This window comes from Caretta caretta, chromosome 3 (assembly GCF_965140235.1).
Source record: "Caretta caretta isolate rCarCar2 chromosome 3, rCarCar1.hap1, whole genome shotgun sequence".
Classification (NCBI taxonomy): domain Eukaryota; kingdom Metazoa; phylum Chordata; order Testudines; family Cheloniidae; genus Caretta; species Caretta caretta.
The window spans coordinates 206984216-206997295 of NC_134208.1; the positions used below are offsets into that span (position 1 = coordinate 206984216).

A 13080-nucleotide genomic window follows, 5' to 3' on the forward strand; every position below is an offset into this window, starting at 1 on the left:
CTCCCCGCACCTCCCGTCCCGGGGCTCGGCCTCCGTCCCCCAGCAACCCTCCCCCCCGCCCCCCCCCCCGGGGCTCGGCTCCCGGCCGCCGCCCCCTCGTCTCCAGCCCGGGGCTCGGCTCCCGGCCGCCGCCCCCTCGTCTCCAGCCCGGGGATCGGCTCCCGGCCGCCGCCCCCTCGTCTCCAGCCCGGGGATCGGCCCCAGCCACCACCTGCTCCCTCCCCCCGGCCCCCAGCAGCCTCCCCCCGGCATTCCGGGGCCCGGCCCCCCGTGAACCGCAAACCCCCCCCCCCCCGCCCCAGTCCCAGCTCCCGCTGGGTCCGCGTGGACTCGGGGAGCTGCACACGGGGCTGACTCTGTAGCCATCCCGACCCCTTGGCTGAGCTGGGAGCCCCCTTCCCGCTGGGCCCGGAGCTCTGGTTGATCTTCAGCTCTCCCTGCGTGAGTCTCCTGAGCCCAGGCTGCGCGTGGGGATACAGCGAGTAGCTCTCCAGCCGGGGCAGCCACAAAATCTTCCTGCGTGGAGAGCTGGGTTTCCCTTGACTGCATTGCACTGTGTGTGTGTTGTGGATGTCTCTTCCCCCCACCCCCCATTAGGCTAGGCACTGTACAAGCATGTAACAAAGACACCACCTCTCCCCACTTGTGAACAAACCCAAAGGACTGAAAAGCTCATTAGTACTCTGCCGATTCGTGACCTTACTTGCTATGTTAAAGTGCACGGTCAGTTGTCTTTTGACACATTTTGGTAGATTGATTTATATCTAGCAAATGCTGGTGTGTCATATGTAGTGCTAACTAATCCTGTGGCACTGTGTAAGTAATAAATAATAGGGAAGAAGCTGAATAGTGGTGCCATGACATCGTCCAGCATCTGCCTGTTAGTTCTTTGAATGGAAACTAAAAGTTTTCTTATCACGTGACTGCTGCTGTTTCCAAATGTTCTGAAAACTGGACCTTTTATGTAGCATTTCTTATTGTATTTTCTGCAAAACTCAAGAGAACTAAACTCGTTTGCTCCTAAGCTACAGTTAGTATCAAGTAATGGTTTTTGTGTTTCCCCCTCCCGTGCCCTCCTGGGATTGTAAGTCTTTACTTGCTGACTTTTCGACTTCCCCCCATGGTCGTTTTGCGTGGCACAGAAGCTAGCACTTCTTATATTTGTTATACTCGCTTTTAGTTCTGTTTATGCCATCATCTTTTATTGGCACTATCATTAATGACAATTTAACTTTAGCTACCAGGAAATCATTATTGCTTAATGACTGACTGGATGAATTGATAGCCGAAAGTGAATCTGAAGGTCTTTAGCACGTCTGGTCATTAATTGCCGTGAAATGTCTGACCTGGAGGTCACTGTTGCTGCTATTAAACTTTGGCAAAATGTGGAAAATGTAAAGGAAAAAATACTGTTGAAAAGCTGAATGGCCTGATGCTGTGGAGATGGTGTTCTGTTTACAGTGCTAATTTCTTTTGGGCTGTTAGGCCTGTACAATAAGTAACTAATAGAAAATATTCTATCAGATTTATAATTGTTAGCAAACTGCAGAGATGTGGAGAGATCACGAGTTTTTTTAGCAACTAAGACCACTTCTCAGCTGCAGAGTTTTAGGTTTTAAAGCAACAAACTTAAATGTAGTTTTACAATACTGATACAAAAATGTCAGTGCTTCATCATAACCAATTACAAGTAAACTTGTGTATGCTATGATATAAAAGTAACAGTTGTAGACTACATACTTTAGAGGTAGAAAATGGTGTAATGGGAAATTTTGGGGGAAGAATGATTGAACACATTTTGTTCACTTTATTTTTTCTCCTATATAGTCCTCAAACCACTTAATCATGCTTGTACGTTCGCTCTGAATTTCCTTCAATTTCTTCATAATATTTTTGGGATTGAGAGGTATAATTGTGCTCTGACTTCTTGGAACATTGTCAAGTGTTTCATGATCTCTCACATATCCATTCCATTCTTCTGATATTTAAATGGATGATTCAATAGCTTGGTAAGGAATACTGTCTAACAGTTTTGGGGTTTTTTTCTGTCAACGATGAGGTGGGTGAGGATTAACTTTCCCTTACAGCAGTTGCTTGAGCTTACGTACTAGTTTCTAGATTAGGGGTGGGCAAACTATGGCCCGGGGACTGCATCCAGCCCTTCAGACATTTTAGACCCTTCAGACTGCTCCAGCCCTTGAGATCCAGCCAGGGAGTGGGGTTAGGAGCTTGCCCCGCTCCATGAATGCTGGGGCTCCTGGAAGCAGTGGATTGTCCCAGCTATGTAGGGGTAGCCAGGGGGCGCCACACACTGCCCCTGCGGTTCCCATTGGCCAGCAGCTGCGGCCAATGAGAGCTGCAGGGGCAGTGCCTGTGGACAGCGCAGCGTGCAGAGCCACCTGGCCTTGCCTCTGCGTATGAGCCAGAGGGAGGGCATGCCGCTGCTTCCAGGAGCTGCTAGAGGTAAGCGCTGTCCGGAGCCTGCACCCCTGACCCCCTCCTGTGCCCCTGCCCTATCCCTGATCCCCCTCCCACCCTCCGAACCCCTTGGTCCCAGGCCGGAGCACCCTCTTGCACCCCCAACCTCTCACCCCCAGCCCCACCACAGAACCCGCACTCCCCTGCTGAAACCCTAACTCCCTCCCACACTCCAACCCCCAATTTTGTGAGCATTTATGACCCGCCATACAATTTCCATACCCAGATGTGGCCCTCAGGCCAAAAAGTTTGCCCATCCTGTTCTAGATGAAGGTCTAAAAACTGCAGCTTTTTTTGCTTCAGTGTGAAAAATCAAGCAACTCTTTCACTTTTCTTTCACCTTTCTTGGGTTGGAATAGAAGCCAAACACTTTCATGCTCTCCATATATGTTAAGGGAAAAAGGACAAACACGCAGATTGGTAGTTTTCAAAATTGTTTCTCTTCTCTTTTTTTGAATGAGCTTCACAAAGATAACAATGACAATAAAGTTCACATTGAAGATGACATTTGTAAGTACTTTACTAGTTAAGTAGCACTTACATAGAGAATTTTATTAAACTAAGGCAATTCACAAGCAAAAACCTTGACTTAATGTTAAGGTTGCTCTCATAAATATACTAAACCATAAAAAATTAGGGATTTAAGGATTAAAAAGGAGTAAAAGGCTGCAAAGTCAAGCACTCAAATTAGGAAATGCCAAAGTGAATGTTTCCTGTGCAACCTTAATTTGGCCCCCTTGTGCATATGCATTATGGTAGTCTTACATGAGCTCTCTTTTAAACCAAACACAACCCAAGTTCATTCGGGTAGGATGGATGTGCTATGGGAATGAATCGGTGTAGTGAGGAAGTCTGTTTTCTATAGGGTCCCTGCCTTTTTTTATTGCAGAAGTTGAAGGTTTGTGATGAATGAGGCAGGGGAGTGTAGGAAGAAGGGGGATGGCCTTGTGGTTAGGGCAGTTGACAACTGCCCTAGAGACTGGGGTTCCATCCCTGCCTCTATCAGAGGTCCTTACCCCCAGATTTTTCACAGGTAGTCACTTCTGCATTTAATGAAAGGCTGTATCATAATGCATACACACAAGGCAGCTAAATTAAGGTTGCGTGGGCAATGTTCATTCTGGTATTTCCTAATGTGAAAGTACTTGATTTTGCTATCTTTTTAATCCTTAAATTTAATCCTTCATTTTGTATTTCCTAATTCTGTATGGTTTTTATCTTACTGATGAGAGCAGCCTTTGTGTATAAACCATTGAAAAGCTGTTTTTATTTGATCAGACATCTGTGTAAGGGTAAAAAACAATACATAAAATCTTCACCTTACTAAGATTGTGATCACTTTCCCATCTTTTGTAACTAAAATTTTCACATCCTGGAATAAAATTGGACAGCTCTCTGAAGCGTTTAAAGTATAATGGTGAGAGTGACTAATGTTTGGGACCACACTTAATGAGATTACATAGAATCGTGGGACTAGAAGGGACCTTAAAAGGTTATCTAGTCCAGTCTTCTGCACTAATGTCCAGAGTGATTATTATCTAGACCATCCCTGACAGGTGTTTGTCTAACCTGCTCTTAAAAAAAAAAATCTCCAGTGATGGAGATTCCACAAACTCCCTAGGCAGTTTAGTTCAGTGCTTAACCATCATGACAGTTAGGAAGTTTTTCCTAATTTCCAGCCTAAACCTCCCTTCCTGCAGTTTAAGGCCATTGCTTCTTGGCCTGTCGTCAGACGGTAAGGATAACAAGTTTTCTCCCTCCTCCTTGTAACCACCTTTTATGTACTTGAAAACTGTTATCATGTCATTTGTGTCCTTCCTCCCCCCTGCCCCCCTTCTCTTCTCCAGACTAAATAAACCCAGTTTTTTTCAATCTTTCCTCATTGGTCATGTTTTCTAGACTTTTAATCATTTTTGTTGCTCCTCTCTGGATTTTCTCGTTTGTCCACATTTCCTGAAATGTGTTGCCCAGAGCTGGACACAGTACTCCAGTTGAGGTCTAATTAGCGTGTAGTAGAGCGGAAGAATTACTTCTTGTGTTTTGCTTACAACATTCCTGCTAATACATCCCAGAATGGTTTTTTGCAACAGTGTTACACTGACTCTCATTTAGCTTGTGAACTACTATGACCCCCCGATCCCTTTCTGCAGTACTCCTTCCTAGACAGCTATTTTCCATTTTGTGTGTGCGCAACTGATTTTTCCTTCCTAAGTGGAGTACTTTACAGTTGTCCTTATTGAATTTAATCCAATTTACTTCAGACCGTTTCTCCAGTTTGACCAGATCATTTTGAATTTTAAACCTCTTGTGGAAACAGTTTATGGCAAATTTAATTTGTCTGATCCTGATGTTCTTACATTGAATAGTGACTTACTCCAGGAGTAAATCCTGTTTTCCATGGGACACTACATGGAATAAAGTATATTTGTGATTGTTGGTATCGAAATCTGGCCATAAATTCAAAAGTTGAGTTGGATCTCATGGAAGCTTGTCTCTTTTTGAAATATTTTAACAGGTCGATCCTTGCTCTTTTATTTTACAAAGAGAAATAAATTGGTTAATCTTAAATCAAGCAGGAATAAGAGAAAGATTGAAGATACTACAAAATCCTGGGGAGAATATTAATCAAATTCACATGACCTAATAAAGTGACAGCTAGAGTGTCATATCCGGAGATCTATTTTCAGTTGTTTGAACAATTTAGTTATATCACAAGAGACATCGTTCCCAGATACTTCAATCCATTACAAGACTATTTTTCATTGAAAATTTGATGGCGGCATATTGGTTATATGAGCATATAAGGGTAAAGTTAAACCAAGCTACTTTACAAAATCTTTAAAAAGAGCCTGAATATAAGCAAAATATAATCTTGAGGGTGAAGCGAAATATCACCAGAGGGCAATTTTATGTTCTATATCATATAGTTGTAAGCCTTTTATACCTGAATCAGTTAGCTATAGTGAGGTGTTTGATTGAAAGAACAAATAGAAGTAAAGAGAAGATGGCTGTCTTGTCCCATTATATAATCAGAATGAATACTGTTTTGTTTTTTTAAAGTGACACTCTCAGTTGACTCGAAAAGCTTTATAATATTCAATTATTCAAAGTTAGCGTAGAAAAAAACTTTGGGTAATAGACCCACTCATACATTTGTATCAGATGCATGTATCAATGCATCTGATACAAATTTTTGCTTAATTCTCCATATTACATAATGTTCTTATTTCATGATTAGTCAGATAGTCTGAGATGTACCTTGACTGATCTGGATGCATAATAGAAGGGAGAATCAGAGAGAGAAAATTAGCTTTAAAAAAGGCTGAAGTTATCCTGATCATAAATCTTACCATCTGATTTATTTTATCTTCAGTATTTTTTAAACGTTGATTCGTGCTTCAAGAGAAAATACTGGCAGGATTCCTTGTTTTCATGAATATGGACTATCTGTAAGAGATGTGAAGCAAGACATTATTTTATGGCTTTTAAAACTGGAGTAATAGTTCTTCTGGACCTGGTGCATGATCTGTGGTATTTTCTGCTTTCAGTTCTCTATTTGAATCTGGTAATACAAGGAATGTAAAGTCTTATCCAAAAACGTCAAGATCTGGGAAACGGATGATTTCATTTTAAGGATGTAGTCAGTGATGATAGTGCATAACAGTAACTCAGAAAAGATTTGATAAAGGTTCTTTCAGACGACTGAATGATGCCACATGAGTTCGAAAATCCACTAACAACTGCCCTCTTTTATTCCTGTGTTCATAATCTGAGCATAATAAAGTGAAGTTTGAACTATATTTGTAATTTTTAGGGCTGTTGATTAATCGCAGTTCACTCATGCATTAGCTCAAAAAAACCAATCGCGATTAATCACACTTTTAAACAATAGAATACCAATTGAAATTTATTAACAATTTTTGGATGTTTTCTACATTTTCAACTGTATTGATTTAAATTAAAACACAGAATACAAAGTGTACAGTGCTCATTTTATATTTATTTTTATCACAAATATTTGTGCTGTAAAAACCAAAATAAATAGTATTTTTCAATTTACCTCATACAAGTAATGCAGTCTATCATGAAATTTGAACTTACAAATGTAAAATTACATACAAAAAATAACTTCATTCAAAAATAAAACAATGTAAAACTTTAGAGCCTACAAGTACACTCAGTCCTACTTCTTGTTCAGCCAGTCACTCGGATAAAAAAGTTTTTGTTTTTTTGCAGGAGATAATGCTGCCTGCTTCTTGTTTATAATGTCACCTGAAAGTGAGAGCAGACATTCGCATGGCACTGTTGTAGCTGATGTTTCAAGATATTTATGTGCCAAATGCACTAAAGATTCATATGTCCCTTCATCTTCAACCACCATTCCAGAGGACATGCATCCATGCTGATGACGTGTTCTGCTCAGTAACGATCCAAAGCAATGCAGACCGATGCATGTTCACTTTCATCATCTGAGTCAGATGTCACCAGCAGAAGGTTGACTTTCTTTTTTGATGGTTCGGGTTCTGCAGTTTTCGCATCGGAGTGTTGATCTATTAAGATGTCTGAAAATGTGCTCCACACCTCGTCCCGCTCAGATTTTGGAAGGCACTTCAGATTCTTAAACCTTGGGTTGAGTGCTGTAGCTTTAGAAATCTCACATTGGCACCTTCTTTGTGTTTTGTCAAATCTGTAGTCAGTGTTCTTAAAACGAACAACATGTGCTGGGTCATCATCCGAGACTGCTATAATATGAAATACATGGCAGAATGAGGGTAAAACAGAGCAGGAGACATACTATTCTCCCACAAAGAGTTCAGTCACAAATTTAATGAACGCATTTTTTTTTTAATGAGTGTCATCAGCATGGAAGCATGTCCGCTGGAATGGTAGCCAAAGCATGAAGGGGCATACGAATGTTTAGCGTATCTGGCATGTAAATATCTTGCAGTGCTAGCTACAAAAGTGCTATGTGAATGTCTGTTCTCACTTTCAGGTGACATTGTAAATAAGAAGCCGGCAGCATTATCTCCCATAAATGTAAACAAACTTGTTTGTCTTAGCGATTGGCTGAATAAGTAGTAGGACTGAGTGGACTTGTAGGCTCTAAAGTTCTACGTTTTGTTCTTGAGTGCAGTTATGTAACAAAAGAAAATCTACATTTGTAAGTTCAGTGTTCACGAGAAAGAGATTGTATTATGATACTTTTATGAGGTGAATTGAAAAATGCTATTTCCTTTGTTTTTTACAGCACAAATATTTGTAATAAAAATAAATATAAAGTGAGCACTGTACACTTTGTATTCTATGTTGTAATTGAAATCAATATATTAAAAAAATTAATTGCGACTAATCGCACTGTTAAACAATAATAGAATACCATTTATTTAAATATTTTTGATGTTTTCTACATTTACAATCCCTAGGGCTGTCAAGTGATTGAATCAGGCTGTTTAAGAATATTCTCAACTTCTACCTTGAGATGCAGTGTGTACTGTGTCTTATAACTGAGAAGACTTTAAATCCCTTTCTTGCTGCAACTTTTTTTTTTTTTTTTTGCTGAAAGTGTTTTTCTCAGCAGGTAAACGAAGGTGATTCCTTAAACTCGCTTCAAGGATAAAATGTTAGGGTTTAATGCTCCATTATTACAGTCAAACTATAATTTCACTTGCTTAAGATGGTGCTATGGGAATCTTAATATATACACACCAGTTGAGTGACCAGCAGCATTATTGAGTTAAAACAGAAACATTCAGACGCATGAATTGAAAAGTTTCCAGTAACTGAAACTTGTCCTGTTGAGTTAACTTCATTCTTGAGAATCAGTGTTTAAGCAAAATCTTTAGCCTGATCTTCAATATGTTACTACACAAACTTCATTTTGAAGCGTTCCTGGTTGCTATGTCTGTAACGTACCTGATGCACAGCTACAAAAAACTAGAAAATGAAGTCATGTGACAAAACATACACTCCACTCTCCCACCCACGTGCAAACACCTTACTATTAACATAGCTGTTATACACCAGGTTATCACTGCCCCCACAGCCTTCTTTCTTGTACACACTCCTTCTCTACACTTCCCTCTCCCAGCAGTAATAGTTAAAGATAGTTGAAGTTGCTAGATGTGTTGTGTGGGGGTATTTTGGTAAAGGAAGTTCTAGAAAGTATGTATTCCTAGGCAAAGCGTCTCAGTGATGGGCTTTGGATCAAGCCTTAAGACACAGCTGTGCAGTGATCACTTAAAATGTGATTATTAACAGCTTTTGCAGAGTGGAAATGGCTTACATCATTTACCAGGACTGAGAGAAATGGTCCATGTCAGCTGCCCAAGAGCGAATGAGTTGTTTGACTGAGTAGGATAGAGGCTGATTCCAGCTTGGACTCTGTGATTGAATGCCTCTTTTGTATAAGAGCTGCTCGGATACGTGTATGGGTTTGTGGTTTGTTTGTTTGTTTTTTTTAAAGTAGGATGACATTGCATTGTCCTTATCAAGGCTGAGGAGGCAGATCTTAATAGAAAAGTTGATTGGGTGGTCTAGTACTTCTAGGCTGAGCATAGCATACAGGTGTTTGTGGGGCTGTGCGCTCTTGGTGTACAGACTGTCTTCTTCTGGGTGGCAAGCACTTAATGTGTTGGACGCTACCACAATCTAAATAACTAATGACAAATTGTACTTGATTATGGAACTGTAATTTGGCCCCCTTGTGCCTGTGCATTGAGTCTCTAATTACGTGATCCCATACATTTTTTTTTCTCTCAATAGAATCTCTGTCTCATTCCGTGCACAGGATGGATGGTGCTGAGGGATTAAGGCAGCTTTTCAGTATTTATCATTCAGTGTGTGGCCCCATGCCTGCCTTGCTGCATTATTTAGTTCTCTGTACACTGAAAACAGAATTATTAATTTCCTCAAGGGATTTTCTGTGGTGCTTGCTGCCATAATACCGGAGTCTCACAAAGAGCAATCAGTTTGTCTTTGGAACACCTTTGTGAGGTACAGGGATAGTTGCACGGGAAAATGAAGGTTAGAACTTGCAACAGTCTCCACTAATTTTGGGTGCTTCAGAGATCAGGCCCTCAGGAGTATCTTCCTGCTAAGTTTCAAGACACTGTAGTATACCACGGAGATGCTAGAGCTCTTCAAAAATGATTTGCGAATTTTAATAATGAAGAGAATTAGGTGTCTTTACTATTTATAAGGAGAGCAGTAGCAGTCCTTTTATTAAAGAGGCAGGACCAAAGCATGTGTGATTGTGAGACAGCGGAATGACCGTCTCCAGAAGTTTGAAAATTCAGGGTTTGCAGCCTGTAATCTGTTTGGTGTTTAATGCAATCTGTTAACTGTTTGTTTTGGGTCTGTTCATTAGGTAATGGCATTTTACAATGTGCCAGAGTGGAAAGAAGAGCGTGGGGCATGAAAGTTGGAAACTACTGATTTGTCTAAGGGAAAATTGAGTAATAGATTTTTGTCTGGTTATTGGTCATGAAATTATGGTCATCAATCTGCTTTGGAGACAAATTCCTCAAACTGGAAATTAATGGGTGGTGTCTGAGCATCCCAAAACATCTGGTAGTCAGTGGGCAGAATGAGATGTATTCCCTCCCTCCCCACAAAAGGGAAAGCTGACTACTGGTGGGCAAGAGCGTTGGCAGGATCTTATCTGTCTGTGTACAGGGAGCAGGAGGAAGCTAGTCTTTCGAGGCCAATCTTAAACTCTTTTCACACCTTGAACTATAAACAAAAGTAGTGAAGATAGTTAACTCCAAAGCAATCTGCAAAGAGTTACAAAGGGATCTCTCAAACCTGGACGGCAGGTGAAAATCAGTGTTGATAAATGCAAAGTAATGCACATTGAAAAATATAATCCCAGCTATACATACAAAATGATGGGGTCTAAATTAGCTGTTACCACTCAAGAAAGAGATCTTGGAGTCATCGTGGATAGTTCTCTGAAAAGATCCATGCAATGTGCAGCAGCAGTCATAAAAAGCTAACAATGTTAGGAGCGTTAGGAAAGAGAAAGATAAGACAGAAAATATCATGCTTGTATATAAATGCATGGTACGTCCACATCTTAAGTACTGCATGCAGCTTGGTCATCCCATCTTAAAAAAAAATCTATTAGAATTGGAAAAGATACAGAGAAGGGCAACACAGATGGGTACGGGTATGGAACAGCTTCCATATGAGGAATAATTAAGAAGACCGGGACTTCTCAGCTTGGACAAGACACGAATAAGTGTGGGATACAATACAGGTCTATAAAATCTTGACTAGTGTGGAGACAGTAAATAAAGAAGTGTTGTTTATCCCTTCACATAACACCAGACCTAGGGGTTATCCAATGATATTATTAGGCAGCAGGTTAAAACAAACAAGGAAGTACTTCATACAGTGCACAGTCAACACGTGGAACTCTTTGCCAGGGGATCTCGTGAAGGCCAAGACTATAACAGTGTTTAAAAAAAAAAAAAGCTAGATAAGTTCATAGAGGATAGATCCCTCAATGGTTATTAGCCAGGATGGGCAAGGATGCAACACCTGCTCTGAGTGTCCCTAGCCTCTGTTTGCCAGAAGCTGGTAGTGGATGACAGAGGATGGATCACTTGATGATTGCCTGTTCTGTTCACTCCCTCTGAAGCACCTGCAATTGGCCACGGTCAGAAGACAGGATACTGGGCTAGATGGACCTTTGGTCTGACCCCGTATGGCCGTTCTTAACTAATGTTTCCCAAAGGTAAAGGGAAAGCAGGTGCTTCTTTCCTATCCCTATCACTGTTACTAGTGATGCTTAGCATAATGGGCATGAGTGCTTCTGCTGTGCCCCAAAATCTAATAAGTTAAAGATTGGTCATCTGTTCACCATGATTTTGACTCCTCTAAAAAGAGAGGGAGAACCAAAAAGTAGTGGTGTCTTTTTGTTTTATTTGTGCTGTAAAGCTAAGTATTTAATATTGGAGAAATAAATAATGGCCCTGGTTTATCTAAACGTGCCAGTTCATCTCTTGCATAAAGTTCAAAGACTGAAGTAGGACTGATATTGTAAAACCTCCTACTGATTATAACTATAGACAGGTCCCTTTGTCAATCAAATTTACAGAAGCCATGTAAGGTCCTGCTGGCCCTACAACATTCTCTTTTGCACCGTTATTCTTGCTTTTGTGGACAGAGGGGAAAAATATAAACATGTTAAAGAACAATGTTTTAACCCTGGCTTAAACTTGGTTATGTTACCTAATTGTAGTGGGAGTGTTTTATTTCTTGTCTGTGTGGCCATATAACAACGTATAATGTTTGCCCAGTTTTAAACAAAGCCTGTTTTGTAGTGTAGACATGGTCTATGTGTAATCATTTTGTGGGCTGATATTCAACTCTTTGCTCCTTCACCTTTTTTCTTTTTAAATCTCATTTGGGTCTGACGTATTTAAAGCCTCACTGATAACAAAATTGTTGCAAATATGGCAAATACTGAAAGGCTTGTTATTACTGTGTTCACAGCCTAAAGAATGCAATGGCATCAAAATTCCAGTTGATACCAGCAAGCCTAATCCTAATGAGGTGGAGTTTGATAACCTGTATTTGGATATGAATGGTATTATCCATCCATGTACACATCCTGAGGACAAGTAAGTGACACTTTTGTCACTTCATAAATAGTTTGTATTATATATTATCTGAAACGTTAACAGGATGTCTTGCTAAATTATAGACCAGCTCCCAAAAATGAAGATGAAATGATGGTTGCCATTTTTGAGTACATTGACAGACTTTTCAACATTGTCAGGCCAAGACGACTTCTCTACATGGCAATAGATGGAGTAGTAAGTACTGAAATGTTTGTCTTGTTTCCATATAATGCTAAAGTTGATGCTGTCTGCTTTCATAAACTTCATTAGGCAGTAGTTTAGCTTTTCATTTAATGTGTATTGTTTCAATTACTACACCCAATATTTGACTAACACTTCACCTTGGCATATGTCGAAGAACTGTTAGCAAAGAAAGCTTTCTTGTCTAGTGTATTATATTGGGGTGGAGGGTTATGTGGGATAGCTTTTGCTTTGCTTCCTCAGAACACAAGTCCATTGTAAATAAGGGCCAGTCTAATGGTCCCTTCTGGCCTTAAATCCTATGAATCTATGAAATCAGTAAAAAGAAAAGGAGTACTTGTGGCAAATCAGTGGTAGTTTGTGCAGCAAGCAGGCTGTGAAAGATCAGAAAAGCATACAAATGGACACACAACATTTAGCAACTAATTTAATTGTATTTTGAAAGATTTCAAGAACTCAGCTACGTTTGTTGCTTGACTTCTTCCCCAGCTTACCTTGGCTGACTTGTATACAGTACCTTGGGAAACAAGTTAATACAGGTGTTTTGGTTGAAGGAACAACCCAACAAAAAGCATTATTCTAAGTATTCCATTTCTGATTATATAACCCTATCAGTTATACTAAAATTTGTTTCAAAGGCTCCAGATCAGTTTTTCTCAAGATTCTGCCTGTGTGTATCTATTTGAAAGATTTCCCCCTCCCGCCCCATTTGTAGATCTTTATATATGCACTCAATTATGTTGCTGTGTTCTTAAAAACAAACAAAAACAAACTT

The 13080-nt window shown here is 40.2% G+C and overlaps 1 protein-coding gene across 1 annotated transcript in view; it reads left to right on the top strand.

Moving 5' to 3' along the window:
* XRN2 (5'-3' exoribonuclease 2) overlaps window positions 1-13080 on the top strand; it is an 85678-nt gene that overhangs the window by 217 nt on the left and 72381 nt on the right. Inside the window, exons 2-3 of the mRNA XM_048842425.2 lie at window positions 11977-12104; window positions 12188-12299. Of these exons, the coding sequence (XP_048698382.1) occupies window positions 11977-12104; window positions 12188-12299 (240 nt within the window). The remainder of the gene's footprint in view (window positions 1-11976; window positions 12105-12187; window positions 12300-13080) is intronic.